At 40.2% G+C, this 24,794-nt stretch overlaps 2 protein-coding genes across 2 annotated transcripts in view; one reads left to right on the top strand and one right to left on the bottom strand.

Annotated features, from left to right (window-relative positions):
* The window catches only part of w (eye pigment precursor family transporter white), a 63,068-nt gene extending 44,392 nt beyond the window's left edge, over positions 1–18,676 (bottom strand). The window contains exon 1 of the mRNA XM_019053144.2: positions 18,244–18,676. Within this exon, the coding sequence (XP_018908689.2) occupies positions 18,244–18,327 (84 nt within the window). The 5' untranslated portion in view covers positions 18,328–18,676. The remainder of the gene's footprint in view (positions 1–18,243) is intronic.
* Positions 18,677–19,115: 439 nt separating this feature from the next.
* Positions 19,116–22,439, top strand: LOC109038208 (uncharacterized). Its single transcript, XM_019053195.2, has 3 exons — positions 19,116–19,655; positions 20,848–21,007; positions 22,062–22,439. The coding sequence occupies exons 1-2, from the start codon at positions 19,290–19,292 to the stop codon at positions 20,998–21,000; spliced, it is 519 nt and encodes a 172-aa protein (XP_018908740.1). The 5' UTR covers positions 19,116–19,289; the 3' UTR covers positions 21,001–21,007; positions 22,062–22,439.
* Positions 22,440–24,794: the final 2,355 nt, after the last annotated feature.

Below are 24,794 nucleotides of genomic sequence, written 5' to 3'. Positions count from 1 at the left end.
CGAACACCTTAATAATCGATTTTTTACCATGGCTTCAAATGGGGAAAAATCGGTAATCGAGCATTCACGCCTCGCTAAAGGTATATGGATGAGTAAGGTGAGAAACCACGTATCTTAGATTGAGACGTTGCATATTTCCTGTCATTTTTACTTTGGAAAAATTCCCTGATTTTCCGAGGGAAATCAGCTTATGCCTTGGACTGTACTTGGGAAATTCACTGAAATTTGCAAAAAGAAAAATCCGAAAAACCGCTTTCTTGTAAAAAAATTAAATTGCCCGCACTGGAAAAAAAAACCACATTGGATCTAGAGTCCAGACTCTTGAAAACATTGACAAGAAAAAGGGCCTGATGAAGCCTGAATTTTCCGGAAAAGTTTTCATTTGAACTTTTCAGAGTGCTCTGGAAAAAAAAACACACTGGATCTAGAGGTCACGGGTCGTATTTTGAAATGCGCATTTTTTTTTTCCCGCTTAATCTGACAACCGCATTCACCTCGATTGCAGCACAGGATTGTGCGCTCATATGCAATGTACCTTCCTGATAACGTTTATTTGAGATCGAGGTAAAATTTCTCACCGGGTAGGCTGATAAAGGCGATTAAAAAGTAACTTTGTGTGTAACGGATAAAACTGTATGCACTGGTGACCGAGACAAGCAATCGGAATCGGGTAAAAATACGTTCATTCTCCCTTTCGGTCAGATATTACCGAACTTTACGACAATGATAAGGGTGAAACGTGATTAGCTCCTGTCACTGAACGTGTTTGAACTGTGCAGAGACAAAACGAGAAGATTTGGCCGCGGCTGAAGCTGGATTTAGTGACACCAGAAGATGCAATTGGAATATATATTTTGCAATGAAGAACTACAATGGAGGTGTTGTATGTGTGAGGAATTTGCGATTTGACTGCTGGTTCTTACGTAAAATTTCGCGGGAGACACGATGGTGCCACTGGTTTTCTCTGAAATCAACTCCCAAGTTCAAAAAAAAGCTCTCCAGTTGAGGCCAAAATAGAGGGGATATCCCACGCTATCCTGAAAGTCCACGTCTACCAAGACAAACTCTCCATGCAAAGATAGGGAGCAAATAATACAATGACAGGGCTGTCACTTTACTTGGGGACTCTAAAACTGAAAACACGGCAACCCTGCTAATGTATTTACTCCCTATCTTTGCACCGAACTTTTACGTAAGAAACAATAGTCAAATTGCAAATTCCTCACATAGCGACATCTCCATTGGACCGCGTAGAACAGAAAGGAACCAAGCCACATCCGCAGCTATTGCCAAATATAATTGGGCTATTTAATTTTTTACATGAAAACGGTTGTGCGGATTTTCGTGCCTTTAGTGAATTTTCTCCATAGTAAGAGGCAAATTCCTTAAAATTTCCAAAGGAATCCTTACAACATTTCTCGTACAAATTTGAATTGCCCAGTTGAATTTGGCAATAGCTGATGCAGCTTGGTTCCTTTCTGTAAAACGCGGTCCAATTCCACACCCATTCCTAAAAGCACCTATCTCCACGCGGGAAACTTATAGCACATATGATGTTTCTAACATGAGCAAGAAATTACAATTCCTAATTGAAAAATGCAGTCTGGTTGCTATGCTATTCTATGGCTCCAAAAACGTTATTCGGGCTGCATTTTGCAATTATGAACTACAATTTCTGACTGAGTTTAGAAACTAAGTATACCATTAGTTTCCCTATGCACATAAGTGTTTATACGAATGAGCCAGAAATTGCAGTTCGGAGTTGCAAAATGTAGTCAAATCTATCAAATCGGATGAATGATTTCGTAATGATAATTTATTTCAGCGTATGATTTGAATTGGGTGACTTTACTAAGGGAGCCATACATATACAGAGGCTATAATCCGTCCGTGCTAAGGAAGAACGCCGTATGAGTATTGAAATGTTGCCGGATGTCCCTCGATAAAACATGTATTTCTGAAGAACGTTGGGAGGATTTTTCCTGAAAATTTTCAAACTCACTAGAGCCAGTCGTTAAAAATTCTCGGAAAAAATTCAAAACTCACAATTTTTCCAGGAAATCTATATTTCATCGAGAGAAATTTGTCAACGTCTAAATGCTCATACGTTTCTTTCTTAGCACGGCAAAATGTCAGGTGGGATTCAAGCAAAAATAGTTCCCAAGCAGAAAACCCATCCATGCTGTCGTGCTTAGGAAGAACGCCGTATGAACATTCGAGAGTTGCCAAATTTCCTTCAATAAAATTTTTATTTTTGAAGAAAGATATGAATATTATTCCTTGATATTTATAGGGACTTTAGGTGACATTGCGAACAAAATTATCTGAAAAATTGGAAAGAAAATATTCATAAGTTAACAAGGAAATTCGGTTTTTATCAAAGGAAATTTGGCGACGCCTGGAGGTTCATACGGCGTTTTTCCTCAACACGGCAGCAAGGCGATGCGATGCATCACTGATGACACTGCACCAGCACTCACATAATCGGACGAGATTCGGGGGATCCAGATGGTTAGATTAGACGACTAGAGGCAGTGGTCAAGATACGTTGCCACTCCAGCGTAAAAAATGTCTTTTTTCCATTTGGAATATTTTATACTCCAAATTCCAATCAATAAATGATCAAAATGAAAAAAATCAACGCGATCAAAGGAGTCTCGGCACTTCCGCCACATACTGGATCGAGTCAATAGGAGTGGTCAAAACTTTAAACGCTCGTAACTCTGATGTTTAAGACTTTGAGGTTCTAAAAGTGGTTCCATTAGTTTTCTCATGAAACTTTCTTCCGAAACCACCCCGTGAAATTTAAGAAATAACGAAATAAACATCAAAATTTGCAGTTTCAGTCAAAAATTGTAAGTCCGACGCCTCTGATTGACTCGATCTACTGAGCGCCAATGCGAAAGCTCAGAATGTCTTCCTTGTAAGCAGCTGACTTTTGAGTCATTCGGTTAATTTTCCTTATATGAGTTTTATGGGTTCTCTTTTTTATTTTCTTGGTTGTGGCTACCTTGAGATCCAACACTGCTGGATTTTCACCTACGGAGTACGTATTTTATGAAAAACAAAAGATTGTTTTCTTCGAATTTTGTTCGCATTTTAATTTTGATAATCTCAAAAGTTCGCAAAAAATGTTAGAGCTACCATAAATTTTTTTTTTTTTTTTTTTTTTTTTTTTTGTCAGAAAAAACGCAATATTCGAATGTTCAAACGGCGTTTTTCCTTAGCAGGGCAGTATAGGATGCGCATCTTTGACCAGTTTTGTCGTGCTGAGGAAAAACGCCGATTGAAGCAGGGCAGTATAGGATGCGCATCTTTGGACCAGTTTTGTCGTGCTGAGGAAAAACGCCGTATGAGCCTTCAGATGTTGCCAAATTTCCCCTAGCAAATCACTGATTTTCAGGAAAATTTGAGAATATTTTTCTGCCAATTTCTCAGATAATTTCGTGTGTAATTTGATGTGAAGTGTCCGAAAATTTCGAGGAGAAATATTCCGATTTTTTCCGACAAAATAAACATTTTATTGAAGGAAATTTGGCAACTCTCGAATGTTCATACGGCGTTCTTCCTTGGCACGGCAGTATAGAGCGGAATAAGAGCGGCATTTTAAATGTATATACTTCAGACAAATCTGACAACCACGGTGACATCTTTTACTACGGTTCTTTTGTAGCGATGACAGGTGAAAAGAGGAGAAGATGAGGTTGCACCGTTCCGCGTGCCTTGAAAAGGGCCGATTGTAAAGAAGGCTGGGCTTGCCTGGGCTCCATTCACAAAAATATTTTGCGGAAAAAGGCAGAGTTTATATTAGGATAACCTATACCTAACGAACATTGGGGCTAGCACGGTCAAAAATTGACTATTTGCCAGTCTTTGTCTTTCAAAATCACGTGTGTAGGGATGTTGCACTCAGAAGGGATTTGGTGACTCATGAGTGTTCGCTGAGTAATTTTTCACGAGAAAACTGATGGTGTGGTTAAAAACACTCTAAATTCGATATCAAAGTTTACCTCACAATTAGATTACATTTTGCAATAAGGAACCACTATCTCTGGCTCTTCCATAAAACCACGTATCTGCAAAGGGAAATCAATGGCATACATGTTGTTTCTAAAGTGAGCCAGAAACAGTGGTTCCTTATTGCAAAGTGTAATCCAATTTGCCTTATAACTCCTTATTATATTACTATACTATACTTCTTATGTCTTCTTTGTCTATAGCTTTGAATACCATAATTACAAAAATCAGCCCTCGGGGATATACTTCAACGCTTCGCTACTAACGGGTGTTCGCGCTTTAAATCAGAGGGTGGACAATTCTATCGCTTGATCCTCAGGGTGAGAACCACGGTTGCCAGGTTGCATAAAAAAATCGGGATATTTTACGTTGAGCCAAATGGAGGAATGTGCTGAATGTTAAACACAATCCGGCAACAATGGTAAAGACTAAATTAAAAAGTCAAAGTTTCCTGACTTTCAAGCAAATCCGTCCTCATGTCCGACAAATGACGAACAACGCCAAACGTGCGAGATACTGCCACGCTAAGGAAAAACGCCGTACGAACATTCGAGAGTTGCCAAATGTCTCTGGATAAAACATGTATTTTTCAGGAAAGTTATGCTAATGGACCACTAGACCAGGTACGAATTTCTGCGTTCTGATACATGATTCTTGAACAAACTTTCACGAAAAATACGACGTGCGCAGCTAAAATTACTAAAATCAACTCCTTTCAAAGATATTTAATGATTCTTGGCGCGTGAATTCAACCCACCCGCTCATGAAAACTCAATGCTCTGCGTGATTCACATCGTGCGCTTAACGTTATCATGACAGTCTCTGCGATATAAAAATCTGGCAACCTCAATCTTGACGCTTTGGCTCAGCTGTAGCAAATTGCTATTAGTTTGAACGACGGACGGTGGGAAATGAAATAATTACTCGATTGAGACTTGTTGAAACTGTTGTAGTGCGCGATTTGACTCACGTAGAGCTTTGAGTTTCTTGTGAACGGGCAGTTCAAATTCCTCGTAACCAATGTGAAATAAAAATGTTAACATCTCCGTTATAGGAGTTGGTTTCAGTAATTTTCGTTGCGCGAATCGTGCTCTACGTGAAATTCTGGTTAAGAAACATGTATCAGAATGCTTAAATTCGTACCTTGTCTAGTGGTCCATTGCTCCTTGAAATGTTCAGATATTTTAAATAAAATTGAGAGCAAAAGTGTCTGAAAATTTTAAAAAAATGAAATTTTCCCAAGTTTATTCGTTCTTCATTGAAGGAAATACGGCAACGGCTGAAGGCTCTTACGGCGTTCTTCCTAAGCACGGCAGAATATGACTAGCTGGATTCAAAAAGCTCTATCTGACCTTTGCCAACTTTCCTTCAGACTGGATGTGAGAAGTTGTTTAGCCTTTCAGCCCAATCGCCTGGGAGAGTATTCAAAGAGTGGAGGAAAACAAATTGCACCGCCAAGCGACAGTCAATTAAATAAATTTAGCGACGAGCGGCGATGAGTTTACGGCGAGATTAAAAGAGGCGCCGTTAAGACACGCAACCGTTATTGGACGAAAGATCATGTCCTCGGGCAGGTTCGAGTCATTCGAGGATCATTTGGACGCATTTCTATCAAACGGAACTATGTGCATTAAGACATGAGCCCTGAGACCCATAAGAATACATGCATACCAGGGCTCACGTCATAATGCACATAGTTCCGTTTGATAGAAATACGTCCATTTGTCCGTACGAGTACTTTTTATCTTTATCTGGTAAGAACAACAAGCGCTTGATTATTACTCACTGCGATTGTTAAAACAGCAAAACTTCCTTGGAAATGCTAATATTTCGTAGATGGGGGACCTTTTATCTGGTAAAAGCCGGCATGAGCTTCATTATTACTCACAGTATGATCACTAATGACGTAAGACTTTCCAAGAAATGCTGACTACACAGTAAAAAATTTTCGATTCGAATTTTTTGATGTCTTCAATACTGCCGAGCTAAGGAAAAACGTCGTGTGAGCCTTCAGACGTTGTCATATTTCCTTCAATAAAAAAACCAAATTTACATACTGGGAAAATTGTGAATATTTTTCTTCGAGCTTTTCATAAATTTTGTCACAATTTGATCTAAAATATCTGGAAATTTCAAAGGATAATAGTTATACATTTCTTTAAAAATACATGGTCGAATGTTACTACGGCGTTCTTCCTCCACATGGAAGAATACTGACCCGGTACCCGGTAAGACGGTCAAACGGGGCCAAGCTTTTTTCACCGCGGGAGGATTCAAGGGTACAAAAGCTTTCAAGTTTACTCGTTTTCATGCGCCGGCCTGCCGGCTATCCAAAAGATTTCTTTCGGGTTTCAAAATAGAGGGCCTTTCAGTTCTTGTCCCCTTTGATTTCCCGCCCTTCACATTTTGAGGATCATATCTAAATTTTCCCGCTAAAAGTTAAGGCTAAAGTTTCGCGCTAGTTTCTCAGCTACAATTTCTGGCTCAATTTAGAGACAACGTACAGCGCGCACACTATTAATTTCCCTACGCACATGAGTATTTTTACGCACGAGCAAGAAATCATGGTTCCTAATTACAAAATGCAGTCTAATTAGTCATCAATCATCCCTCCCGTGAACAATTAGACGGCATTTTGCAATGAGGAACTACACAGTCCGACTAATCGGTAGAAACACTTATGCGCATAGGAAAACTAATGGTATTGGCGTTATTTCTGAACCGGGTCCGAAATTGTAGTTCCCGATTACAAAACGCAGTCCAATTATGATTCAGTATCCTCTGATTGTTCCGGTGCCCCCCCTCCCGCCGGGGGCGCGGGGGTCACGCGCTGACCGCTGCCCCATCCCGGGCATCGGGATCGATGCGGGTGACCGCGAGAGAGGCGAGCCGTTAAAATGGGGCGGTTGCCGGTTACGTAACCCGAAAGAATCCGGTCTCCGGTCGGCAGGATCGGGTGTCCCAAGTGCCCGAGTCCCGACCTCAGAGCGCCGCCCGCAGCGCCACCTAGCGGCGTGCCGCCGCGGCCCGTGTCGGAATTCCGACTTTCCGAGTTCAAGTGTAAGGCAATATCCGGGGGACATCTCGTCGAGGGTTGCCGCTCCGCCTCGAAAAGGGTAACACTCCGCCGGGTCGGAACTTGCCTCGGAAAGTTCCCGAGGAAAATCTACACGGAGAAAAAAAACTTAGTGCGTGGGACCCGAAGTTTAGGTCATATGGATCTCTGAAGTTTTCGGATTGAGCACCTGAACTCTTTAGGTCTAGCTGCCGAGGTTCGGATCACACATCTGAAACTTCAGTTCTTACACCTGAAGTACTTCGGTTCTCACATCCGAAAGACTTCGGTTCTCACATCCGAAAACTTCGGTTCTTACATCTGAAGTACTTCAGATGTAAGAACTGAAGTTTCAGATGTGTGATCCGAACCTCGACAGCTAGACCTAAAGTGTTCAGATGCTCGATCCGAAAACTTCAGAGATCCATATGACCTAAACTTCGGGTCCCACGCACAAGTTTTTTTTCTCCGTGTACTTTTCTGTAAACTTTCACGACGAAACAATCAACCCCACATCGTAAAGCCTCGGTGATCTGCGTAGTGAGGTCTCCCTTTCCAAGGGTAGAGGGGTCGCAGAGTGGATCGAGTCAATAGGAGAGGTCGGACAAAATTCGGAAACTTTAAAAGCTTACAACTGCGTTCATACAAAACTTTAAGGTCAAGTGGTTTCGTTGGTTTCCTCGTGAAATTTTTTTACGGAGACACCCCTGAGAATGGGGATGTTGCATGTGTGAGGGATTTGCGATTTGACCATTGATTCTTATGTAAAAGTTCGCGAGATACACGATGGTGCCACTGGTTTTCTCTGAAATCATCTCCCCAGCTCAAAAAAAGCTCTAAAAGTGAGACCAAAATGGAGGGGATATCCCACCCTACCCTGAGAGTCCACCTCTACTCTACATCAAGACAAACTCTCCCTGCAACGATAGGGAGCAAATACATTAGCAGGGTTGCCGTGTTTTCAGTTTTGGAGTCCCCAAATAGAATGGCAGCCCTGTCAATGTATTTGTTCCCTATCTTTGCATGGAGAGTTTGTCTTGATGTAGAGGTGGACTCTCAGGGTAGAGTGGGATATCCCCTTCATTTTGGCCTCACTCTGAGAGCTTTTTTTGAGCTTGGGAGTTAATTTCAGAGAAAACCAGTGGCACCATCGTGTTCCTCGCGAACTTTTACATAAGATTCAACGGTCAAATCGCAAATCCCTCACACAGGCAACATCTCCATTTAAAATGTGTCGAAATGAACATCAAAATTGGCAGTAATAGTCGAGAATTTCATGACCGACCTATGGACTCGATACACCGTAAAGCCCCGAGGGGGGGGGGGGGGGGGGGGGGGGTAAGGGAGGACATCCGATTTGGCAACGATTTATTAGGGTCCAGTCCGACGGTGGCCGAAGTGGCTTGACCCGCGAAGCCATCGGGGGGGGGGGGGGGGGGGGGTAAAAGAAAGATCGACGGACGTAAACAGGGGACAAAAAAAGCTGGAAGAATGAGCTGCTGGCTGCTGAATTGTGTACGGCTTCGAGAGTCGAGACGCCACCGCGCACCGGCCGCTCCTTCCCTTTTACGGGTGTTTTCCACCGCTCTTCCTCCGCGGTAATGAATGAGCGACGCCACGCGACACCGCGTCACTGACCGCACACCGAACCGAGGGTTTATTAGTGCGTTTGCCGGGTCCGGATTTTTCCATCCGCATCGCTGCCGTGATAGCGAAGAGAGCCGTAAGTGCAAAAATGAAGTTTTGAGAAAACGGGCTCAAAAGCTTCTGACCGGTAAATTCCATTGAAAGCAGCCTCCGTTCTCTGTCAAATTCCCACTGATCTTCCAAAAGACTCTTAGAAATCGTTTGGATGATTAAAAATCGACCGTTTTTATTATATCAATTACAATCACGGCAATGTTAGCCCCTGCAAGACTACGTGAATACTTAACGCATTGCGCGTACTCCACGGTGCGCATTGTTAGTGCCTGCAAGATTGCTTGGATACTTCACGCATTGCGCGTACGCCACTGCGCTGCCGTGATAGCGAAGAGAGCCGTAAGTGCAAAGATGAAGTTTTGAGAAAACGGGCTCAGAAGCTTCTGACAAGATCATTTTATTGAAAGAAGCCTCCGTTCTTTGTCAAACTGCCACTAATCGTCCGGAAGACTCCTAGAAATCGTATGGATGATTCAAAATAGACTGATTTTATTTCCATTAAACATAAAAAGGGTATTTTTCATTTTCATGCTAGGTTATTGTTAGGCAAGACAGCCGTAAGTGCTATCTTCTGCATGCTTTCGTCATTGCGTTTTGGACGCACAACAAACACATTTGCAGGTTAGAAATCGACGAAAGAGGGCGCGCTTTACTGGAGAGCACTGTTTTCATTGGCTCTCATGCATCTACGGCTGTCTTGAAAAAAAACTGTGTCATTTTTTGTGCACTTACGGCGTTTACATACGTCTCGTTTTCATTAAATTAGGATTAATTTTGCTGTTTTAGCTGTCTCAGTAATTTCATCCAAAAGAGTTTAGACGAATTTTGAAGAAAGCTCGATTTCGAAAATTTTGCACTTACGGCTTTCTTCGCTATCACGGCAGGTTTGTGACTCCATGAGGGGGGTGATGTCTTGACTCTCAATATAAAGGGACTCTATGATGGGCTAAAACTGATGAACCAATCAGAGAGCGGCACAGAGATGGCAATACTCTCCCGTATACAGGTCCTCTAGAAACGACGATATCTGCACCCATGCTCTCTTGGGTAACGAGGCAGTTGAGCACTTGACTCGGTGAACAACCAGGACAAATGCAAATGCACATTGCACATTGACTGCGAGGCGACCTTGACAGCGCCACGAGGCGTCACCTACGGCACTACGGACCCAGCCGCGCCTCCTCCGACGTAGTAAGAGCAAAAGCGTCGACCGTCGTCGCTGCGGCGAGCGGCGTAAACAATCGCGCGTTGAGTAGGTCAGAGATATCCCAGGACGAGACGACCGACCGCTCGACGGAAGTGCATCGCGATGCAGAAGTGCATCCTAATCCCTCGACCGCGATGCACCGCCGAAAAATTCGGTCGGCCGAGCTCCGGGCCACGGTTGACATTGCTTTCTTCTTCTTCGCGCGTCGTGCCGCGGATCCTTACGTAAGCGATTGGAATAGGTCGGCTTACGTAACGGCGGCTCGAATGTGGTCGTCGGCCGGATTTCGCCGATTTTCACCTCCGTATTGCGATTGGAAAATTCCTGGTTCTCGAAAACCGGGAGTCGAGAGAGTCTTTTGAGAGGTCGTCTTTTTTCTTGCTAGAACTAGAGTACCTGTATAGCGAGAGTATGGACAGTTGTGAAACTCCGAAAATACATCAGGCCTTCACCGATGCTTCTGCGAATAAAGTTAGGGCCCAGAAATGCAGCCAACCTATGAATTTCAAGTATCCAGAACGATTTACTAATACTATTGTTACGAACCGTCGTTTATTAAGCACGTGTTTGACTCAGTTTTTGCATAAATTTACTCAATTTCGCGGAAGAACGCTCATTTCTGTACATTCTTGGCCATCTTGGTTAGAATTGGAATCTGCAGACTGGCAGTGAAATTTTGTGCGTTAGAACTAAGTTAGAAGGGTGGCTGCACTTTTGGGCCCTAAGCCCTCCATGAACCGATCTGTCGGTACTCTCCCTATACAGGTACTCTAATTTTCATCTCCATATTGCGATTGGAAAATTCCTGGTTCTCGAGAACCAGGTGTCGAGAAAGTCTTTTGAGAGGTCGTCTTTTTTCTTGCTAGAGCTGGGAGACTTTGTGGGGATGTGGCTAAAATGAAACCTCATAGGGTTGCTGCGGTGCTAAGGAAAAACGCCGTATGAGCATTGAGATGTTGCCAAACTTCTCCTGATGAAAAACAAATTTTCAAGGAAGCTTGAGGATATTTTTCTCCCAATTTTTCAGAAAATTTATCTTTCAATTTCATCTACTGTCTCTGAAAATTTCGATGAAAAAAATTAGTCAATTTCCTCAGAAATGAATGTTTTATTAACAGAAATTTGGCAACATTCAGATGTTCATACGGCGTTTTTCCTTAACATGGCAGAATAAGTATTCATTGAAAAAAAAACCCGGCCCTGGAAGCTGCAATTACGGGCTATATAGACATACCGTCCGCGTTTCGGGCTCAGAGACCGGAAGTTCCGGGCGTAACACCCGGAGTATTCGAAGCTACGGCTCTAGTACCCGTAACTTTCGGCCTCTGATCCCGGAACGGACAGTATGTTTAAAAAGCCCGTAACTTTTTTTTCGGTGTTATTAACTCTTAAAAATCGAGGAGTGAAATTCGTTGCCGGACTCTTCATAGCGCCCAAAAACCCGGAGCGATATGAATGCGGAGCGAAATTAACACCATAAAAGCGTATGACATACCTCGCGAAAAGAGCAGATTCCGCTCATAATAATGTAAACCACACGGTGAGGAGAAAAATTTTGCTTCGCACTCATATCACTCGGGGTTTTTGGGCGCTATGTAGACTCCGACACAGAGGTTCGCTCCAAAATTTAAGCAATTTTCGGTAAAAGGATGTATGAGACTTCCTAGGTATTGTTAAGATTGTGCGACAAGAGACTTATCCGACAATTCTGCGAGGAATTTTTCCCTGCATCTGCTCCGAGTGTTTCCTTACTATTCTAAGAAAGTAAGCTGACAGTGAATGAATTTTATCTGCCGCAAACGCCATGGAAAATTGCACAATCATAGCAGCATTGCAAGCCTCATACGCCCTTTAACCGGAAAAGTCCTCAACTTTCCACAGTGTTTCTTCTAGAACGGAAGGATTCCGTCGAGATGTGGTTAAAATTAAACCTCACAACTCACAAGGTAACACATTTTCTTGGATTTCAAAATTCCCTGACCTTGCGGGCGTTTGAACATAAAGTTCCCTGACTTTCCCATGTTTTCTTGGCATGATTTGTCATGAAAAAGCTTTTCAAAAGCCATTTCCAGCGCTAACTCAGCGAATCTATTTGAAGAAGATATTTAATTAAATTCGTTCGGCCTGAGACGTTTTCGTCTTTCCGAAAAATACTGTCGGAGTCCCTCAACGGTTTGGAGATTTTATTACACTTGCAGAAGACGGACACCGTTCTTCTCTGCACCTTGACGCAGTGCAGTATCTACTCAATTAAACCTCATTCAGATGGGAGTTAAAATTTCGGCATATGTCGATTTGGATAATGCGTTCTCGTTTGAGGAAGACCTCAACTCGACGGACAGTGGGTGTAAATTGGACTGAATTTTGCAATTTGGACCTATAAATTCTGGCTCATCTGAAAAAACACTTATGTGCATAGGGAAACTAATGGCACATACGTTGTTTTTAAACCGGGCCGGAATTTATAGTTCCTAATTGCAAAATGTGGTCCAATTACGCAGTTTCATAAAAGAACGTCCAATATTATATTGATTGTACTTATAATTCTAACTCTCGTCATACAATATTCCTCTTTTCGAGACAGCAGAGCAAGAAATCTTTCAACGAGTATACATATGGAGGAATACGATCATTCTGTGCCCCGAAAAAAGAAAAAAGAAAGGCCTTAAGGATCTGTTCATAAAATTCATAACGCTTGAAATCAGGTTCTTTTTCCCTGATAATAATAATCGATGGAACAGAGTCAAAATGCCAGCTTTCTTTTACTGACCTCAACTGACACTGAGAGAAAATTGGACTGACATCAGTTGAAATCAATTCACTAGGAACCATTTTCCAGTTTGACAAGAATTCTCGTTCATTCAACCGGAATTCTCTTTAACGTGGCAGGACTCTTCGAAATAAAAGGAATACCATTCGAAACAAGGAGATTTCCTGATGACTGAACAAGAATGCTCGTCCGTGAATCATCAATTGGAAATTTTATTGACCCAACAGGAAGGTCTCTATGTGTAAATTCTCGCACTCGTTGATTCCCTGAGACAATCCTGAAAACCGATAGCGGGAGAGATTCACAATCAACGCTTTCAGGAGCCACTGACCATCTGCTTAAGAGATGAAGGGATCTCTTGAGGATTGCGCGTGCGACCATTTCATCGTCAGGGCAGTTAAGTATGTCCATTACGCTACCCAACTGCAGACTTTGGGTCGATTGTCGAATGATCCTGATCGAAGAATCTCTATCTCAGCAATACTTATTATCGAGCAAGGTCATTCGATACCGATTCAACGATCCAGGCGCAGAATACAACTATTCGAACTCAACGGCTATCCGCGTTGCATACGCAAATAAATGAAGGCGCCACGTGGGTGGGCTGATGATTGAAACTGCAGACTGCGGGTCGATTTTTGAATCGTCATCGCGCGAATGACCATGATCGATGAATCCGTACCTTAGCGATGATTTTTACCGAGCAAAGTAATTTGATTCTGACTCAACTCAACTTCTTCGAATTTTTTAGACAGTTTAGTTCGAAATTTGATCAAAAATATTTATCTAAAAAAAAAATATGCATAACTTTCTCCAAAAATTCATGTTTTAACTTGGGAAATTTGGCAACTCCGGCACATTCACACAACTTTATTCCTGAATGTCTGCGCTAAATAAGTTCACGCTTTCTTAGACTACGACAGAAGCTCGGCTGACGTCATTTTCGCATGGAAAGTAAATGCAAGACGCAAGATGGCGGATCTTCTATTCTGTCGCAGTCTAAAAGTGCGTAAACTTAGTTGGCGCGGACTCTAGCACAGCAGCGTGGACCAGTGCGCTATCAACTGAAGCTCAGAACAAAACCAACAAGTTCAATTTTTTTACTCGAATTCCTTTGAGCGTTTCGAATTTCGGTCGAAGTCTCGAGCTTTCTCCCACTGCACGACGACGCGACGCGATTAAGGATGTAAATCCTCCTGCGAACAGGCCCGCCACAAGGGGGGGGATACTGGGTCCTTGGTACCGGGGCCCGGGCCCTGGAGGGGCCCGTGACGCAGGTGACAAACCACTACGAATTCATGTGTAACCCTTGTCTCGTAGGGAAAAGTGAAAAAATTACCCTAAAAATTCCGCAAAAGGTGAATAAAGTTTCAAAAACACGCTAGGGCACTAAAAATTTTTCTTACTTTTTTAGAGATTTTCAAGATTTTGAGTATATGTAGAATGATATTTTTAGTAACTGTGTTTCATTTTCTTCCGTTGTCGGATGCTAAGAGGCTCCTTTCTGGGCATCCTCGACTTCAATGGCTTAACTCCCTTGCCATAGACGTACGAAAGGAGAGTCCAGGGGGGCCCGGCTTCCCATAGAATTGAAAATTATCATCTGCCCCCTCAAAAAAAAATTTATAGATGTTTTGAACGCAACAATTCGAAAGTTTTTGGTGCTGAAAGTAAACAAAAAGGCGTAATTATTCTGCAGAAATTGATGGAAAATCTCCATCATAAGAGCTTCATGATGCGTCCAAATAGATTTAAAATTTAAAAAACTTCCCGGGGGAGGCCCCCCGGACCCCCCCCCCCTTGTGCTAGGGGCCCGGGCCAGAAAATTGGTACCAGGGCCCGAGATGGGATGTGGCGGGCCTGCCTGCGAACAGCGGTCGTTGACACGGCTCACAGTGGAACGAGTCGAGTCGAGTCAATGGGACAAGTCAGAAGAAATTTTGAAAATTTAAAAGCTCAAAACTCTATTATTACAAAACGTAAAGGTTTTAAAAGCAGGCACCATAGCACAGTGGGAAAAACAGCCAATCTAGCGCAGAAAAAGTCTTGACGCTCGGAGTGTTCACTTTCCCATTGGTTTTTCACACTTAGTTGGTCCTATCTTACGTTTACGAAAAAATTGGTATCCTTACGTTTAGGTGAGCAAGCCTTTGTTGAATAAAATTTAAAAGTCACTAATGACACACTTAGACGAACACACGAGGCTACTGAATGTAACCACTCTGAGGCGGTCCTCAACCAGCTCCGCGCTAACCGGTGCATTTCTTATTATTATCGCAGATAAGATCGATCTTCTGAAGTATAACTTGGCTGATTCTTGATCAGTAGATCCTAGGGAACACATACATACCAATTTTTGCCATTTTCATTGATGCTGATTTTCCGACTTTTTCGGCGCTAGATCGGCTGTTTTTCCCACTGTGCATAGGTTCGTTCGTCTTTACTTGCCCGAGTAGCAAAATGAAAATATTTTATGAAAAAAAAAATATTCATGAAAAAAATTTAGAAAATAAAGAAAAAGTAGCTAGCCTTATGTAAAGTAGACAGAAAGGGAGTGCCACTATTTACCAAAGAAAATAGGTCTATTTCCTGTCTACAAAATGGATCTATTTTCCGTCAAGAAAATTGATGGGGTTATTTCCTTAAGAAAACATATCCAAAAACCTGATGGAAAATAGAGAAAAATTGGATATTTAAATTTTCTTTATATATTTCTTAGAAATTTAAAATTCAGAAAACAGATAGAATGTAGACGACAACTGTTTTCCTTGCATTCAGTGTCCGGAACATAGACAGAAAATCGAAGATTTTAATAATTTTCTTACTACTATTTGATACATCTATTTTCTTTCCATTTTCTTTCTATTTCATTTTTCTGTCTTGAAAGTAGACAATTTCTACATTAATGCTAGACAGAAAATAGAACCCCCTGCTACTTGGGTGAGGAAGCACCCCTCCAACTTCAAAATCTCACGAATTAAAAAACTAAAATTGCAGTTTTAGTCAAAAAATCTATGTCCGACCTCTCCCATTAACTCGATCCACTGTGCGTCCGCCGATGGATGCGACTACGAGACCGAATCGGTAGTCCATAAATATTGAGGTTTAATGACTCTGATTGTGAGTGAATGCACCAAATAGACGGAAACCGAATTGATAAACCGGGGGGGGGGGGCTGTCCGCGCGGAGTCTTTCCGGGACCATGCGAGGAAATCTCTCGAATTTTTCCGCATGAGCAGTTGAGGAAAAAAATTTGCGAAACGATCTGAGTTCGAGAAATCAAAAATTTTGGTGACGAAAGGAAGAGGGCTACTTGAACCGCGGCCACCAGAAGGGAACCAAGCCACATCAGCCATTGCCAAATTTAATTGGGCGCAATTTAATTTTTTAAAAGAGAACGTTCCTGCGGACTTTTTTTGAAAATTTTGTGGAATTTACTTCGTACAATGAAGAAAATTTACTGAAATTTGCCCAAAATATCGCACAAGCACTCTCGTGTAAAAAATTAAATTGCCCAGATAAATTTGGCAATGGCTGATGTGGCTTGGTTCCTTTCGGCTTAACGCTGGATTTTTCCAATCCAGACAATCAGTCGTTCGTTCAGGTCGAGTCTGAAAATTGAGGGTGGTCCCCGGAGAACTTTTTCCTTTGAAAAGGTATTGGTGATATTGTACTAAAAAAAATTTCTTCCTTAAAATGACGACCACATGGGAAAACAGCATTTTCTAGTAGGAACCTAGGAATGTTTTGGCAATGCTGCTGGGTAACATCATTTCAAAACCATAATAAAATTTGAGCTATGCCAGCGACCATGCAGGGTGATCCAAAAGTTCTGCAACATCACAATAACCCGTGTGGTTTTTGCTCCATTTCAGGATGATGCCCTTGAAATTTTGGGGGGCTCGAAAGGTCGTTTCTTTTAACCTAGGAGCACTCTCAAAATTCTAGTCTTTATCTTGATTCATTGGGTTGGTTGTTGCTAATGGTGCGGAGCTCTTGGATCATCCTGTATTGTGCAACCTTAATGAAGTACTGTCCTCAACTGGATTTGATAAGAAGTCACAGCCTAGTAGCCAAAAATGATCGATGTTACATATAAAAGAGAACTTCTAACTAATTTCCTCACAGCCAAGATACAGCCCTTTAAAATCTGAGAAGGGATAAAATGTAAGAACAGAACTCAGGAGTAAGAGCTAAGATAACAGAAGTCTATTCTTGGAGGGGGGGGGGGGGGGGGTGTCTTTAAAATTTATATTTTTCTGAAGATTCTAATCCTCCTTCCCTTGGCAGCTACAGCCCTCAAAACTTAAAAAACGAAGTTTTGTGGCTTTTGGCTTGTTGAGGGCTTAAATTACATGATACAATTTGTCAGGATGCTTTTTTGAGTAAAAAAGAGGGATGGACTTTAGGAGGGCATGCTTATGATGAACAATCATTGACTACCTACTGCTCCCCCCCCACCCCTCAAAAAAATGTAATCTTCTTCAAAAATCAAAACTGTTAGAGATCATAAAATACTTCGAGCTGCTGATTTATTCCTTCAAACTCTCCAGATTGTGCCACTCTTGGGAAGCACAAAAAAAAATGTTGCACTACAAAAAGTCTTATTTCCAAAATTGACTCTAGAAATCTGGGCACTCAACCCGAGTCACTCTGTATTTAGGTGCTTATTAAGTATCATTCTAAAAGCCATAGACAATTTTCTTAAGTTATCAAAAACTTGATTAACTTAGCAAGGTGGGTGCTCCATGAAGTTAAACCAAAGAGTTCACTATCATTGTTGTTGAAGTCAACTCACTGATTTATGAGAGTAGTACATCTCTTCAGAACTTCAGTACCAAAAATTCTTACACATATGGACAGGTATACAAATTTGGAGAAAAAATCAATATTTTTAGAAATTATCTCATTACATAATATATCCACACATCACTGGAAGAAACTGCCATTGTACCCATGGCATAATTGGCATACCATATTCCCAAGGAATTCAGTCAGAGAAATGCATCAAAATCTCATTGAATATACATTGAAGAGGAGACAAAAGATTAAAGTAGTAAAATTAGGAGGGCACGATGAGAGGATGAATCTCTTGACAATGAAGACATGAGGTCAAGGTGTGAACCAGCAAATGCAGTGTGCCATGTGGTAAAAGAGGTGGATAGCATGCAAGCATAATGCCCTAAATTAGGACAGCACAAAATAATTAAATTCATTCAGCATCGACTGCTGAAACTTAATAATTAAGGTGAAACGAGCATTCACTGCATTATCGTTTTATCACTTGGGCAGAAAGAAATCGAGACCAAAATGATAAAGCTCCACGAAATGGTTACATAACAGCCTCAGCAGGACCAAGGGATAAGGTTCCTGGAAATGAGGCGAATAGTGTGGATATCCAGCAGGTGATATCATGAGGATGTCCTGAAGGATTATATGGTCACTCTTCCGCAAGACTGACTTTATTCTAATAAGATAAATATCGCTACTTACAGAGTAATTGGTGCTGCTGTAGGTTTGAGAATTTTTGGTGCCTTGGTTCACCAGGAGCGGTTTCTGTTCTTCTTTTAAACCCATTTCGGACGTTGCGATTAACAATTAAAAAACACGTATCACACGGAAACCACAAGAATAACACATTAAGCTAACACATTTTAACTATCATTCACGATATAATTCGCCGTTCCTTCGAATCACCGTCCTCGAAACCACTGCAGGAGATGCACTCGGAGCTTCGCTGGTTATGTAACTAACTTCTCCCGTAAACATGCCGCGATCACAGGCCGATGGTGGAATGCACGGAGACCGAGCTGAATGGCGCAAGGGGTTCTCAGAATTTGACAGGCGCGCCCGGCATCAAGATGACTGGAACAACCACAGATATTCACAAATTATGGAGGTGGGATTCTTACGGGAGCTTTCGACAATTTTAAACGATATGAGCCCAAATTAATGAACGGAAACTTAAATTTCAACGATAAAAAATGTAGATTGCACTGTACTTTTTTGTTTACATTTTTTATCAAGGCAAAAGGATCGAGATGAAGTCTCTGATTGGCTGCAAAGAATTATAATAGCCAATGAGAGTTCTTCAAGGAACCTTTGCATGTTGTGTAGCGTTTCAAAACAAAACTTCCCTGCTTCGCTCGTGGCAGATTCTAATTAGTATCAAATTTATGATTTTTTCATGATTGGTGATCAGTATTTTCACAGGTGTTATTCGAAAAATTATATTATTTCAGAAAAATTCTACATAATTACCCGAAAAAATTGAATGAACTTATTAAAATTTTTTGGTGCAATTATCAGTGGTTGTCCTCATGTTTTTGCGCTTTTTGTTTTGTTCCTTGATTTGTTTATGTTCTCATAACCTCATTTTTTAACCATTTATTTACAGCCCCAGTTCTCTCTCTCCTTTACGCCTTCTAATTATTAAAAAAAGTGTATTTTTGTGGAAGTTTGTGAATTTTGAGCAACATGTATCAGTGACTGTGACAGTTCATAAGTCATCCTTAATTCTCTTTGTTCACAGCAGCATCATGAGTGACAATAACTCGCCCAAACCCAACGATACCTCTAGCTTAAGGAACCTACCTCAATCTTTTCATTTTAATCCACGAATGAGATCACCTGGAAATAATTTATCACCTTACACACCTCGTAAAACAAATGCTGATAGTTCAGATTTCATATCGTTCAGTAGCTCTAGTCCAGCTGATAACCGAAATCATTCCTTCAGGCACTTTAACAAAACTCCATATATGAACCGGGGGAAGTTCAGATCGAATCGAAGCCGAAACAGTTTTAGTTCTCCTAACACTAGTTTCAACTCTAGTCGTAATAGCAGTTTTAGTAGCATGAATAGCAGTTTCAACAGCTCCCAGAACTACACCCCATCTTCACAGGTAAGAGTTACGTCAGAGACAAAATCGCCAGGTATTCCCTCCTAGAAAATGTTGTCCATCTCTTTTTGTAAATGACTGTGAGATAACTTATTTCCTCTCAACAAGTTGATGATGGTGTCAAGTGGTAGTTAATCATCAGACTTGATGAGGATAGATTTGTCAATTTACAAGTTACGACCTCCTTAATTTAACAAATGCTACCAAAACATGTCCCTGGCATCAATTTTTACAATAACTCCTCAGATGTGCAGGAATGCACCATGTATCAACACTTAATAACTCCTATCTCCTAATTATTTTACTGAAGATGGGTTTCATTACCATTGTGTCCACGCAATTTTTTTATGTCTTAGTCCTCTGTTTAGAAATATCATAGCTGCACATATCTTGGTCAGTGCACCTATTTTTTAGACCAGGGTGCTGATGCAAAATATAAACTAATAAATAGAATAATTGACCAAAAAATAAGTACTGTATTCGTCCAAATCAAGTCCAACATCCCACTTGTGAAAAAATCAGAATCAAGGCAAACTCATGATTGAGAAAGAACCATAATATTCAGTAAATACCCCAATCAAATGTTTGGGAACTTCCCTTTTGACCATAGCGCAATCTTCCCTTTGAACTTTTTGAGTTAAAATAAGCGCACTCTAAGAACTCTTTGACCATCGAGACTAAAAATCATTCAATGGGCAGGCCGACTTCAAGTAACTGAAACTGCTTTTTCCCGAAGAGGAAAATATTTTTGTCGACAAAGACGGAAGAACATTAACCTAGGAAATGCTGTATTTGTCGTTTCCACCCAGTGGAATGTAACCGCCAATCAGTGTTTCTAGATTTCCTCTCCCAAATAGCATTTTTACCCAGAGAATCTTAGGCAATTCGAACTGAAAACTTCATTGATTTTCCTTGTGATCTCATGGAAAGAGCTGACAAATTTTGGACAAAAATCGAACAGGTATACTCCTGCAAAATATTGCTCTCTTTGAGTCAATCTTACAACTTTGGAATGGAGCTATCTTCCTTCGTCCAAGAAACAATTTCTTTGTGTTCCTAATGAAAACAATAAAGTGTAACACCAGGTTCTTACCCTCTTCATCTGTGCAATCCTCTTCTCTTCTAGTTCTTTATCTTCAGCAAATTTTTGAAATCCAAGGCGATAAGTGTGAATATTTTTCTTACTCTCTTACAGAACTATGACTCCGAAGATTGGGAAGACTCAGAATCTTATCGATCCATGTTTGGGAACCCCTGGGCCTCCTTGGAAAATGAACTAAAACAAAAGTATGGAGATAGATTGGAACCATTACCTGATATTGCAGTCCACCGAAAAGAAGAAACTTAAAGAATGGGTAAATGCCAGTCACAAATACTTAGTTTCATATCAACTGTGCGGTCAGGAAAAGATATTGCATGAAAAAGTGAATGATCCATCAACAAAGATAGTCTGGAGACCATTAAAATTTGAAATAATGCCATTAAATTTTTCTTGCATCCTAGTCTACTAAGTACTTATCTACTCTACTAGGGTGTCTACCAAAACAGACCGGCCAAAAATCAGTACTTTTACGGTACTTTTTCAATACATTCCCAAGAAATTCAGTTCCTCATTAACCGAACAATGCAGTAATTTTTCAGTACCTGCATTTGAAGAAAAAAGAAAAATTTCAAAAATTTGAATTTCTCTCTTAAATTGCGACAAAAATGACGAATATTCCGGACCTTCTTGCGGAATTTCCGCACTTTTTCAGTACTTCCGGACCGCCCTTAAAAAATCAGTGCTATTTCCGGACTTTCTGGAAATTCTGGACTTGTAGACACCCTGACTAAACGAGAAACTCAGATTGAAATGGGCCACCAGACAAGATATGAATGGGTCAGTCATGCTGGTCTCAGAATCGTGTTTTAATGCTTATTTTTTGCTGAAAATAGTAAGATCTGTCCTAACAGCAACTTTCTACGCTCAATATTACCTGAGACATCGCACTTCGAAAAGTTTGGTTCTTGCCGTCATCCGCCGCAGTGGTGACACCCTAGGTTTCTTCCACCTTGCTGTCGGAGTTTCACATTGATTAACAAGTGTAAATGTGTGTATCACTATCTGATGAAAGCAAGGTAGAAGAAACCAGCCAAGGGTGTCACTGCTGCGGTGGATGACGTCTTAAACGGAATTTTCCAATATCTCGGTTAATATTGAACGTAGAAAGTTGCTGTTTGGACAGATCTTACTATCTTTAGCTAATCTACAAAAAGCGAGCGTCAAAACATGATTCTGTAACCAGCACATCTGACCCATTTTAGTAATGTTTACAGTCCTTTTCATAAGGTTTACTTCCAGTCCTTTTTACAAAACTCATTTGTAGTCCTTTTTATACCCTAAGTGTTCTCTGTTTTTATTCTTTACAGATGCTACTCCACATGACTGTAGGTTAAATTGCCGAAGGTCAACTTCCATCACATCATCTCTCGTGTATGGAGAACAACTATTTCTTCCTTACTTTAAGGTGGAATAAGTTTTTGTTTCTTTTTTTCATACTAAGCCAATTTTTAATGCTCAAGTTCTACTTTTTACACTGTCATTCAATCACTAAGTTTCCTGACCCAACCCACCATTTGAGTATAGGTATCAATTTAGCCTCTTTGAACCCTCCTAAGGTAGTTCTTGTGACTTTATTTTATTTATTCACTTGAGTAATTCACTTTATCTCAGAATTATTCCAAGGTAATGTTGGTTTGGTACCTTTTTTGCTGATTTTAAATTAAATTAATTTGTTTCAAATTTAATTTTGTTTTTTTATTTATCATTATATATTATTTAAATCTTTCCATTTCGAATACCGCCTCCTTGCTCTCATTTCACTGTCCTCACCTCCTGTCTATGGTGTCCGTTCATGGCATTGAGTTTTCTCAATCATTAGATGGATCGCATACAGCAAAAAGGAACCAGCGCGATTACAGTGTTTTTAAAATTGTGCAACTTCTTCTTTTCTCTTACAAATACTCAATATATGTACAGTATTAAAATGTACACAGTTATTTTTCTTTAAAATTGCCAAGAATTTGGTGGGAACCAAAAAAAATTTACTGTTCTGGGAAATTTTTTAGATGATTATGGAGAAGCAACATTTTTACAACACTGTAATCGCGCTGGTTCCTTTTTGCTAAACGCGATCCAAATATGGCGAGGGCAAAATGTTCAGAACCATTTTTTCAATTAAAGACTTAGGAATTTTTTTCCTTTAATTGCATACATTTTATAATTTCATCATGTTCGCCGCCAGGAATAACCACTGTAAAGTCAAATAGCTGTTTTGGGAATCACTCGCCAAGTACTAATCGTTTCTCTGTTGTTTTTTTTATTATTATAATCATTTTTCTTCAAGTATCAGTTTCACTGATTAATATAAAATAGTTTATGAACTACTTATGGATTACATTTTGCAATAAGGAACCACTTTCTCTGGCTCTTCCATAAAAGCACATATCTGCAATGCAGATGTTTCTATGCAGAAACCAATAGCATGTGTGTTGTTTCTAAATGGGCCAGAAATAGTAATTTGAAAAATGTAATCCACATAAGGGGCTTGGAGGACAAGGTGCATAAGTGCAGTTTTTGAAAAAATTAAGGTATTAATGACTTCAAATAAAACTAGTCTTAATGCATATTCTGTGAAAAATTCGCTCCCGAACTCCAATTTTTAAGCATCAAAAAGTCAGTTTGAACCTTCTTCCTGCCAGAGGGATCCATGTAATTATGACACTTAAAACACGTATTTCTCGAAGTAGAAAAAACTGCACTGATGCGTCTAGTCCTCCAAGCCCCTTACATAGGTTTCAGATTATCTGATTCAGTGTTCAATTCACTGACTTGTGTTTATAGACACTTGATTTTCAATTGATTTGTTATTTACAGTAAAATAATACTTCATACTAACTATATTTTACTAGAAAACAATTTATTTCATTAAAAATTTAAAACACATTTAGTATTTTAAACAAGATATACACAATTTATGATAAATTTTTACATGGAATGACTAAAAGGAACTGACCACTGAGACTTCTAATCAACAGATCTTGCTTTTTGTCAAACTGATTAACAGGACCATTTTTAAGTACATCGTACAACAGTTAATTTCAATGTGAGCACATATTTAGAACAAGTAAAATACAGATCATTAAGAAGATCCTTACGTTCCCTTACCTTCGTAACGTTTCAAAACAAGAGATGAATCGCTTGGGCGATTGATGGGAGCAAACATTTTCACAAAAAAGCTAACGAAGGTTGAGTTATGTGCTCTTCAATTCAGAATTTTGTCACTACTTAACTTTCACAATCTTTTTTACAATTGGCAATTTTGTGCTTTGAACAAGACAGATGAGAATTTCAAATAATTTCCCCAAACGATGGTCTAAATAATCTACATCAGTGAATACTGGCTCTAGGTCAGATTAAATGAATTTATTGAAATTAATTCAATCATTTCGGCAAGGGAGTAAAAAACTAAAATAGAAACTTGTTCTAAAAGAATGTCGTGTGGTAATGTGACCCTAACATTAGGAAAAAAAATAAAAAAGCACGAAATAAAAATCTTGGTGCTACACAATTAACCGGTTATTGGTTAAATATTTACCAGTTATTTTGATACGCATAACAATAAAGACGAAAAATTCTCAAAAGTTGGATCTTTTACTAATTTTTTCCCCTAGATCTTGATACTTTTTAACTTGGCTGACAATTATCGCACCATTTAACTACAAGATGGGGTAAGAATTTAACCTCTTAAAAACATATTGCCTTATCAAAAGTTCCTCTAAAACAAGTTAACTAAATCAAAAACTTCCAAAAGAACCTTAAAATAGAGGAAATAACATTTGCGGTTTACATCATGAACGGATGAATATTCAAACTTGCCTTTTGGAAAAAACTATGGTAGCTAAACTTTTGTCAGATCAGCCATTGAAAACAACCTATACATATTGGGCTAATGACAGGAGCTTGCTTTCCCAGACATTTTCTTTTACCTCTAATGGAAGGCATCTCTAATCTCGTTTAAAAAAAAAATTGGCACAATAAAATATTCTTCCACTGTTAACAATACCGAGATCAGTTTATTCTTCGATTTGACTTGAGTATAC

Source organism: Bemisia tabaci, chromosome 9 (genome assembly GCF_918797505.1).
Source record: "Bemisia tabaci chromosome 9, PGI_BMITA_v3".
Classification (NCBI taxonomy): Eukaryota; Metazoa; Arthropoda; class Insecta; order Hemiptera; family Aleyrodidae; genus Bemisia; species Bemisia tabaci.
Note: the sequence above shows the minus strand (reverse complement) of the source record. Positions and strands in the feature narration are given on the sequence as shown.